The 11,289-nt window shown below is 39.1% G+C and overlaps 1 protein-coding gene across 1 annotated transcript in view; it reads right to left on the minus strand.

The window, feature by feature from the left end:
* LOC103272313 (formiminotransferase N-terminal subdomain-containing protein-like) overlaps positions 1-9,392 on the minus strand; it is a 28,110-nt gene extending 18,718 nt beyond the window's left edge. The window contains 2 exon segments of the mRNA XM_008069804.1: positions 6,491-6,586; positions 9,278-9,392. Coding sequence (XP_008067995.1) covers positions 6,491-6,586; positions 9,278-9,392 — 211 coding nt within the window.
* Between the last annotated feature and the right edge of the window lie 1,897 nt (positions 9,393-11,289).

Raw genomic sequence — 11,289 nt, forward strand, 5'->3', positions numbered from 1 at the left:
TTTTTTTTTGTAGACACTAGGTCTCACTAAGTTGCCCCGGCCAGTCTAAAACCCCTAGGCTCAGGCAATCCTCTTACCTCTAACTCCCAAAGTGCTGAAATTACAGACATGAGCCACCATGCCCGGCAACAGAAGAGTTCTAATATCCAAATAAGGAAGTTTTTAGAAAGAACTGAGAAAACGGAAGAAATTGTCAATGGAATAGTTCAGAAGAATTGCCCAGCACTGAAGGACAAGAGTTTCAAGGAACAGCTCATCAAGTATCTGGCATAAATGGATGAAAACAGACGCACACAAAGGCACATCACAGAAATTTCAGAACACTGGGAACAAAGTGAAGATCTCATAAACGTCCGGAGAGAAATGACGGGTCACATACAAAGGATCAGGAATCATAATGGCTCCAAAAGTTTCACTAGCAATATAAAAATAGAAAATCAATGACACAATGGCTTCAAATTAAGGAAAATTATGTCTACCCATAATTCAATACTTAGCCAAACTAACAATATGGTATGAAGTTAGAAACATGGCATTTTTCAGACATGCAAGGTCTCAAAAAATGTGCTTCACTTTTTTTAGAAAGTTACTATAGAAGTTGTTCTATCAAAACAAGGATATAAACTAAGAAAGCAGAGAAAGAGAGAAAGGATTCAGGTTCAGGATCACAGGATCCACAATGGTGAAAGATGAAGGGAATACTGAAGATGATGGCAAAGGTACAGCCCATGATGACAGCTATCCTCAAAAAAAATTAGGACAAAATCCTTTGGCCCAGGCAATTCTCTTACCTCTGCCTCCCAAAGTGCTGGGATTACAGGCATGAGCCACCATGCCTGGCAACAGAAGAATTCTAATATCCAAATAAGGAAGCTTTTAGAAAGAAGTGAAGAGATGGAAGAAAATATCAATGGAATAACTCAGAAGAATTTGTCCTAACTGTGGAACAGTTCAGAGAGTTCTAGAAAAGATTTCTTCAAGAAGATGAAATTGATGGAACACTCAAATGCATGGAGTATTCTATGTGAATGCACAGTGGGATGTAGTTATTGGCAGAGAATTGGGGGGTTAAATCAGTGATAAGTATATAAATGCTAAGCAAACAAATAATCAAAAGATAATGATCAACTCCAGTCAAATAAAAATGTAATGCAGAAAAGGTAAAATAATAATAACATTCTAAATGATTCATTGTGAAAAATACTTACATAGTTATAACAATGTAACTATTAACTATTGATCCAAATTGAGAGGAGGAGGATTGGGGTGTGTGTGTGTGTGTGTGTGTGTGTGTGTGTGTGTGTGTGTGTGTGTGTGTGTAGCAGGGCAGGGTGAGAGAAAGCTAAATTCTCATATTTTGCAGTGAGAAGTCATAATACCTAAAACTGAAAAACCAAGAAGTACCAATATAAGCATAGTATTTAGATATCTGGAGTTCAATCCTAAATAGTAAGGTAAAGGAGTTGAAAGTACTAGACTACGAGAAGGAAATTGAAGAGTGTGCATGGTGGGGTGTAAAGAGAGTCAGAGAAGCGCTTAGAGTTTTAGAGTTTTGGGAATAAACCCTGTAGAATATGTAGCTCTTCGTCACATGCATGTATCATTTTTATAAAAACAAAAAGAAGAGAAGGGAAGATAAAGCAAGAGAGGGAAGGAGGAGAGGAAAAATGTTAGAGACCTAATAGAGATAAAAATAAGATGCAGACTAATAGATCAAACATGGGATTTTAAAGAAACTAAAAACCAACGTCTAAAATATTGAAAAAACAGCCAGATGAGAGCTACATCCATCCTAAGCTCTAAGCTATATATCCAACTGCCAAATGACAGCATGTTAAAAAACGTATTCATGCTCTTTCCCCCCAAATCCCCTTTCTTCCATCATTTGTAAGTGATGACACTGTCACGCCACTGCTGTGTCCCTCAGTTTCCACCCTGTATAAAGTCTGCCCATTCTCTATCTTCTTAGGCCACGATCATGTTTCCAAACTGGTCTGCCTCCTTCCTGTCCTCTATCACACAGACAAAGTGAGCTTCCTAAAATTTAAAGCCAATCAGGGGGTGGGATTGGCAGTTGAGGGAAACTGCTAGGGGAGAGAAGGGCATACCTCATCAATAAGGGTACCTGCATAATCAATGTTTGTATACCTAACCCTGAATTGTACCCCACATCTTTATAATAACTTAAAAAAATAAAAAGCCAATCACATAATTTTCTTGCTTAAGATGTTTCAATGATCCCTACTGTCTTTAAGACAAGGTTTGTGGCACCTAAAACTTCATAGTCTGGCCTCTAATGGCCTCTTGAGCCTCATCTCCTAACCTTCCCAGGAAGGCCTTTCCCATCCCACCCTGTCTCTAAGTTCTGTCCTGCCACAATGAAGCCCTTCCCAGGTGTTCAAGTTCAAGCTACTCTCACTTCTGGGCCTCTGCATTGCTGTTCCCTTTATTCTAGAAGTTTTCAAACTAAAATTATATGCAAAATTATGCGTGAGTGTATGTCTTTATGTATGTACACAAAAACGCACATGTATAAAAACTTGCAAAAAAATGTTGACAGCATTTGTTAATCCCCTGAATACCAACTTTGGACCCACCTTAGAATCCTGTCCTTAAATTATAAGCAAGCTTATAGCTGATATCAACAAACTCTGAAATAAATTATTCAGCATTTTTGCATACAAGACATACATAAATTACACACATCAACATTAACTATCTTTTATATCACCAGGATGCTATCCATTGCCCTTTGTCCAAAGAAAGTCAGTTAATGTTTTGGGTTTTGTTTTGTTTTGTTTTTTGAGTCAGGATCTCACTCTATCCCCAGGCTGGAATGCAATGGCACAATCACAGCTCACTGCAGCCTCAAACTACTGGGCTCAAGGGATCCTCCCACTTCAGCCTCCCGAGTAGCTGGGACTACAAGCACGCTACAGCCGACCCAGCTAATTTTTTAATTTTTTTGTAGTGATGAGGCCTCATTATGTTGTCTAGGCTGGTCACAACCAGTTAGTTAATTATTACCTTAAAGTTGGTTTCCCTGGGAAGACTTTATTCTAGTGAAAAACATCCTTTCACTGTTCTGAGAACAGCAGGATCCTAGAATGTTAATACTTCTGCTTCATAAGAATGCCTGAGCATACTGTTACAAAAAAAAAAAAACTTTAAAAAATTTGGATGATATTAGATGAACAGCTGTGTAGAAAGGGGAATGTAAAAATAAAAACTGCATGTTGGAGCATCAAAATAGTAACCATGTACAGTATATGACTGTTTTTAATCAGATGAAGATTGAAGCTATTACATTTCAAATCAAATGTTATAAATTAGTTCAAGAATGCAGCTGAGCTCTCATTTAATTAGAAATGTCCATGTTTAAATCATGAGGTACAGTAGCTGCCAATAGCAAAGGGCAAGGGAAGAGAGAAATACTGTTTCCAGGTCCACTGATTCTCCACCGTCTCCACAGGACGAACATCTGGGGTGGACCAGTCCTGACGTAATGAAGAACTTCATGTCCTAGCTAATTTGAGATTTAATGTAATTGACCATAATTGTTTTGAAGACAATTAAAATCATTATTCTGGTCTGGACAATTCTGAACTCTTCATTTTTTGTGTGAAACGTATTTTTTCCCTATGCTGAATGTTTAACTCTTTCTTGGATAAAAAAGTTAAGCAAATCTGGGGCCAAGACTTCCCTGGGAAATAACCCTTCAACTGTCAGATCATATTAAAATGCAGCACAAGCAGTAAAGTACTCCTTTGGAAACAAGTCTCATTTCCTATTTTTGGTGCTTGATGTAACTAGTTTGATGCTCAACTAAAGTCCAAATCTACATCCCAAATGTTAGACAATTCACCATTAATTAAAAATGAGGCAACATCATGGAGGGTTTCTGAGGTCATATAGAAAAGAATGCAATTATCCTAAGGCCGACTTTTCCCCAAGATTATGAGCCTCAACATCTCGTAATTAACCATGGTACAGCTAGACAGTCGAGGCAAAAGGTCTTTCTTTTCTCCCAATTTACCTAATTCAAAATCACCTCAAGTGACATAGCTCAAATTTTCCAAATTAACTTCATCCCTGGGGCTGAAACCATGTATGTGACAGTTCGGCTAACGAAATCTTAGAGTTGTGCACAGGGAACAAAGAAAAAAAATCAGAGGAAAAGGGGGTAGGAGTTAATATTTAGGTGGTTTTTCAACCTCATCTTTACTCCTGCTCAAGAAAATAGGACACAGACTGGCAAAACACACCATTGTTTCGTCTAAAGAGTCCAAGGGACTCATCAGAAACTACTGTTGTTCCCTTACGATCTAATATGAATTTGTAAGGGACAAAATTATTAATTTTTCTTTTTTGCCACATTCCACAGCATTTAGTGTTCCATCGGTTCATGGGGTGCAAACAGGAGGATGAGTCACAAAGACACTATAGCCCTGGAACCTTACTGGTGATATAATCTTCAAGACTGACTCTTCCCAGGGGGCTGAGGAGTGATCAGATTGTCACAAGCTATTTGGGTTCATAAAGATGGTTTCCAGTAAGGAATAACACACAGCCCCAGACTTTCCCTTATTTCTGGTCATGGTTTTACACTCTTCCACAACAACACCAGAGATAGGGTAAATTGGAGCCAGGGCCATGGCTCCCAGGCAAGGGCGAATTCCCTCTTGAACCTCCAAATTGATAGCCTGGAAAGCCACCAAGTGGGTGGCCAGAATAAAACTACCTATAAGTGTAAAATGATTTTTAAAAAACAGTAAGTTTTCAATTGCATGTAAATAAAAAGCAGTGACTTTGTGAGTCTACTAGTTGTTCTTCTTTTGCAACGTGTTTTTTTATCCAAAGATTGTCTTTTCATCCAAAATAGTGAAATAAAAATTAATGAAAAATAAAAGATCCAGCATGTCCTCTCCCCCCCTCAATAGTCATAAAACTTCATATTTCTTCCAGCATTCTTCTCCCTGGAGTAGAGGAATTAGGCAAGGGTTTATTGGTCTTACACAAGTTTTGTGTTTTTTGTTGTTTTTTTTTTTTACAATTGGCTACTTTAAACTTTTTCAATTTGCTCCAATTAAACTGATCAAACTCCTTGCTACTTTCAGAAAGCTTTATGAGTAATTATAAACACAAACATAAATTTATAAAAGCATATTTTAGCTTTGCTCTTATCTAGTAATTAGATTTTTCATTGAATAATTATATCTAAGTACATATTATAGACCTAAGAGTTTTATGTCATTACTTGAATTTTCACTAGTAGCACAGTATGACCACAGCAACAGAGATAAAAGCAGATTTTAATCTTATGTTAAGATTAGCATTCAAGATCATCTGTACTGGGAGTTATGAGTCGGCTCTTCCCTCTCTTGTTCAAGCAAGCAAACCCTTTTTTTTTGTAGAGTCAGGGGTCTTACCATGTTGCCCAGGCTGTACCATGCTGCCCAGGTTGACATCAACCTCCTGTGCTCAAGCGATCCTCCCACCTTGGCTGGGATTTTAGGTGTGAGCCACCACACCCAGCCTAGACAGACCTTTTGAAAGAAGACAATCCACCCAGTTGAAAAAAAGTTTATTTGAAAATATTTTTAGTCCATCTATGTCCATAACACCAAATCTCCTCTGATCTTGAATGTATTTTTAATCCTTTACTACACAATATTAGGATAGGTTTTTGTTTAAATAATTGTGATTCTTCCATTTCAAGTTGTCCTACTAAACCTTACAACATCCCTATGAGACAAGGAACCATTTCATTTTAACTTAGGGTCCTGCTCACGTTCTTAGGCTCCCAACCCAAAACATACTGCTCAGCATGTTTCATTCCATGCCAACTTCCCAGTGAAGTAGAGGCTGACTTCACAGGCTAAACCTGAAGATGTTTCCCTTTTTAATTTTTTAATTTTTTTCAGAGACAGGGTCTCGCTCTGCTATCCAGGCTGCAGTGTAGGTTCCACCATGGCTCACTGTAGCCTCAACCTCCTGGGCTCAAGCAATCCTCCCACCTCAGCCTCCCAAGTAACTAGAACTACAGGTGCACACCACCACACTCAGCTAATTTTTTTGATATTTGTAGAGACGAGGTCTCACTATGTTTCCCAGATTGGTTGTGAACTCCTGGCCTCAAACGATCTTCATTGCATGGGCTTCTCAAAGCACTGGGACAACAGGTGTGTGCCAGTGTGCCCGGCCCAAAGATGTTTTTCTTAACCACAAAGGATATATGATCATCTTCAGAAAAAGAATGTTGTTAAATCTTGGACCCCAAGGATCACTGTAATAAAGAGGAAATGGGAAACAACTAAGATGTACATGCTCAGAAAAATGATAAAATGTAGTTTTTTTGACTCTTTACTTAATGGAGTGGCATATTCAGAGTTACCCAGGATATCAATGATGAGAGAACATTCAAGTCTACCTGAAGCCCACACTTCATCCAAAAAAGACATACATGTGAAGAAAGAAACTGAAATCTTACCTAACTTGTCCACAGAAGCTGCTACTGTAATGACTGATCTGTTGTAGTCTTGATCAGAAAATGTATTGAGCACTGATACTTCAGGGCGTTTCTGTCCTATAAAGAAAACAACACAAAAGTACAAGAATTGTTTTGTGACGAAATTAATGGTTTGTTTCTTCTAATAAAATTCAATTTTGTTTAGTAGAAAAACTAAAAACTCTGAGATGTGGCCCTTGGAAGTGACTTTGAATGAGCAAGAAATAAGTATGAGTAGGAATGTCCACTTCTTCTTAGAGCACATTGCTGTATAAATAGATGGGTCAGCTGAGACACACGTCTTTGATGTCTGTAAGAGATCCTCTCTTGAACTTGTTACTGAACTCACCAAAGTTCTCCAAACTCAAGTCTAAGATGGTAGTCCCTCTTTTCAAGGCCAAATCGTATCACTCTGATTTTGTTACTTGTCAATCTCATCTCCTAGGTCTTATCGATATTTCCTTTGAAAACCCAGAAATCAAACTGTTGGGGTCAAGATCTGACATCTGGAAAAACCAGAATAGGCTAACGAGTGCCCAGAGCAGAGGTTTCGGAGACATGAGCACCTGTCCATTAGCAACTGTTCTAACTCCAACATCGCCTTTTTGGAGACCACCAACAGCCTTCAGATGTTAACAGCTTCCAGCTTTGGGTGGCTTGTGACTCACTTGAATACGTGTATCCTGGAGGAGAAAGCTGCCGTTCCCTTGTGTGGCAGTCACACACAACCCCAAAGTTATTTTTGACCTTTACAAGCCTGGTCCAACCTCCTTAAAAGTCCCCCTTATGCCTACAAAAGCAAATTCAAAGTGAAGGACAAAGGTTTTCGGGTAGTAATTAAACCTTTGGTTTCGCTATTATACCTTGTCCCCCTGTCCCCTGGCAGCTTAACAATTCATCTTTTCAGAGGAAAGGAAAAATAAGTTACACCCAGAAACTACAGAGCTTACGGCAGCCTTGCACTATTAATTTTAATAGTGTGAGAAGATAAACATATGTCACTCACTCATAGCCAAACAAGCATGTACAGAGCATGCCCTGGTGTAGGTCTAACATTTACAAGTCAGGTTCCTTTACCTAAGACTTTTCTAGGTCATTTAAACGTACTCACATTGCTTAATTAGAAAAGCATATAGCTTATATAGTTTTATTCCACATACTTAAAAATAAATGTCTTTAAAATATTTGTAAAACAGCAAGTTCATTTTCTTAACTAGTGCTACCTTCTCTGCATTTTTAAAACTATAAAAAATGAAGCAAGAACAAGATCATGCAGTCTCCTATCTTATGGAGTTTTTCAATATCCTCTAGCTCCTGGAAAAAAAGAGACTTTTTTTTTTTTAATCCTAAATCTTCTGAAAAGCTTTTATTCTCAGTTTCATATGATTCAATTGAATCAAATGCTGAAAGAATGAAACACTCTCTCCTGCAATTTCTTAAGCATGCATATAGAAAAAAATTACTGCTGGCAAGAGAAGCTGTCAGTATGAATCTCAGCAGAAGTAAATTGTTTGGTATTTGTAATGGAGCATAATAGCTATAATTCCATTTGAGCTGCTGCCACTAATAAGCTGATAAAAACTGTGAGTTGAGAACCAGGCTTCCATAAGTGTGTGTCTTCCACAAATGTCTCTGCACATTCATTTACTCACGGTGACAGCAACCCAGTGCCATTAGATGCACCGTTTCCGGCAATGAAGGGCTCAAGCTGGCTCTTTCCACAAAGAGCAGGCAAAATCACAGCTGCACATGGACTCCAAAGGAGTTTTCTTATCAGCAATGATCAGGAATTTTCACAAACACTTCCTGCTCTTGCAAAGTTGCAAGACAGTAACTTAAATGTGCTCCTGGTTAGGAGTGGACTGGGGGGAAGCACTTATTTCTCATGAAAGCAGTAATCACATCAAAAATGGCAATCAGAAATTAAAATTTTCTGTCTCAAATGCTGTAGGACTGTGACCCTAATGCTCACCTGTTGCCAAAAGCTATTGATTTACTACCAAAGCATTTGTATTTAAATGATCATAAGTCTGTTGTGTGTTAGTGTGTGTGTGAAAGTAAAAACAAATGATATCTAAACCATGTGTCACCACAAGAACATTTTAAGAAGGTTTAAAAAAAAAAAAAAAAAAGAGTATCTCTCCTAGTAATACTGGCCAAGTAAGGAGGCTTGAGTTCCAGTCTTCTGTCACTGAATCACTGAGTGATCTTACACGCATCATTTAAATGCAATTGCCTAAGAGTCTTTTATACAGAGAAAATGGAGTCGAAATAATAATACAGTAATGATAGCGTGGGCTTTCCTGGCAGGAGTGCTTTGAAAAGTAGTTGGTATTTGGCAAGTTTATTTTGCATTTAACCTGCTGAATAAAAAGCATAAGGTACGATTATGCTCATTCTATTAATGACCAAATAAACGACCCACGAGGGAAACATCATACTTTTATGTAAATATATCTTCCTCAGGAGCCTGTCAATAACCTGAACAACGTACATCTCAGAGACCCACACGCAGCCAGGAAAGACTGCGCTGTGAGCGTCTGCGAGTGTTTGGAAACTGTGCACATCTGAGCGTCTAATCTAGCTCAGGATCCTGGAGTCATGCAGGAGAAGCTATGTTAGCTCAAGAACAAGGTGGGGGGTAGGGGGGAGGCGAAGGATCCAGGAAGAAAGAAAGAACAGTGCTCCATAGATACAGTGTGCAGCGTGCAGAAAATACGGTCTTCCCAAAACACTACAATATTCGCTTCAATTGTCTGCTGTTCCTACCATTCTTGTCAAGAAGAACTGTTCGCATTATGTTCTCAACAATGTGTTGTCTTCTGCCTTCTGGTACGTTTAGTGAACAGGCAGCCAAACAGAGCCCCACTCCGGAGGAAGACATGATCTTTTTAGAATAGGAGAAAAATGATTCTTTATTTCAGTCTCTAGAGTATTCATATTCATATTTTCATGTTTTAACCATAAAAATCATAACTCTTCGGAAACGTAGCAGTCATAATACGGACACTTCATTATTTCATTCCTAGAGACTAGCCCTTAAAGGATAAATAAACTCCTCATTACCCAAACAGGAAACCACGTGTGCTGGTCATGCACATATGAACATATGAACATAGTGACAACACTGGAAAATACCTGGCAGGTTACTCAGTCTGAATTCTGCTGGGTAAGTGAAACTTTTTCAATAAAGTATGTTAGCCCATTTTAAGCACGGTCTTCATTAGCTTACCAGTTTTCGGGGTCTGCACTATTTAACAAGTAGGCATAATTATTTTTGTCAAACTAGACTTATTGGAGAAAAACAGAAGAGGGAAATGAGGGACATTATTTAATTTGCTAATTCTTTTTTTTTTAAAGCTATTTTTGTGCAAAAAAAGACAAAGTATCTCTACAGACTAGGCCACAGACATTACACAATCAAACAGAAGAAATACATTTGGGTGCTTTAAATGACAACTGTTTGACTAAGTTCCTCCTTGTACTTTGATCTCCAAGTTTCTATATCAGCTTAAAATCTTTTACAGGACTCTGTGCCTTGAACTGAAATATGACACAAACTCTGATATATGTTACCCTAGTGGCAAAAATGTGACTGATTCTTTTGTTGAAAATGGAGAAATTATACAAGTTTCCAAGGTTGTTTGATTCTTCTTAGTGCGCTAGAATGGCAATTTTTAACTCATCTTTCCACACCTCAAATTATACAGGTATTTATGATCTAAATGAACTAAAATATCTTAAAATAATGAGAAGATCATTCCTCTTTTTGAGATCAGGACATCATCATTTGGCCTTTTTTAAATGTCATAAATAAAAATGAAAGTGCCCCTCAGGAATTCCTCCCACAAATATGCGCTGAGGGTCATTTTGTGCCAGGTAATGCTCTCCATGTGAGGAATACTGCAGTGAACCGTGTCTAACTCTGAGACACACTTTAAACTTCAGAGTTTAGGTTGAAAGTGTTCTGGTGCAAACGATAGTACTTGCATGAATAAACCCCAGGCTTCTGTTCAAGAGGATTGTTTGTGGCCTAATCATCTGAACCTAGAGGGGGTGCTCAAGGCTTGTTGCTAGCTCTCATTTGCAGGCAGGTTTTCTTACTGTGACCGTCCTCTCGTCCACAGAGATTCATAAAAATACGATTATTAGGTTTTTCTAGACATTAATAACATTGTTGTAGTAAAGCAGCCCGGACCTCTCATTTCTATGTAAACAAAAAATTGCTTTACACAAGGGGCGTGGGCGTCTTCTGGTTTTCATTTGTTTTCAGTGTGTTTATGTAGCTTAATTGTCTCATCAGGCACTTTCCCAACATAATTATGCCTTTTAACAAATGGTGTTTATGGCAACCCCTAACAGTGCAAAAGAAAGGATTAGTTTCATCCTCTCATTCCACATTTGATTCCCCGTGGACAGCTGAATCACACAAAGATGGTGCTGGAAAAATTCACCTTCACAGTCAAAGTGGGAATGGGCGGCAGGACCGGGCGTCTGGACAGCACTTTCCTCTAAGAAATCGACCCCAAGCGCAAGTCCCCAGAACACTCCGTGGTTTGGGACCCAGAGATGCTGGCCCGCCCCAGCCCACCCCTTCAACTTCAGTTACCGTTTGGTGACTTCGGGCGATCGACCCAAACCCTGCCTCCCCTCCCCCACCCCGGCGGAACGAGCCGGGCCCGGGCCACGTGCGGCAGTTTCCGTGCCTGCGGCGCACGACCCAAGGCCACTCTGGAGGCCGCACGGAGGCTCGCCAGGCGGCGGCCACGCGTCTCCGGCCA

Source organism: Carlito syrichta, unplaced genomic scaffold, assembly GCF_000164805.1.
Source record: "Carlito syrichta isolate Samal-C Ts95f unplaced genomic scaffold, Tarsius_syrichta-2.0.1 Scaffold312209, whole genome shotgun sequence".
NCBI lineage: Eukaryota > Metazoa > Chordata > Mammalia > Primates > Tarsiidae > Carlito > Carlito syrichta.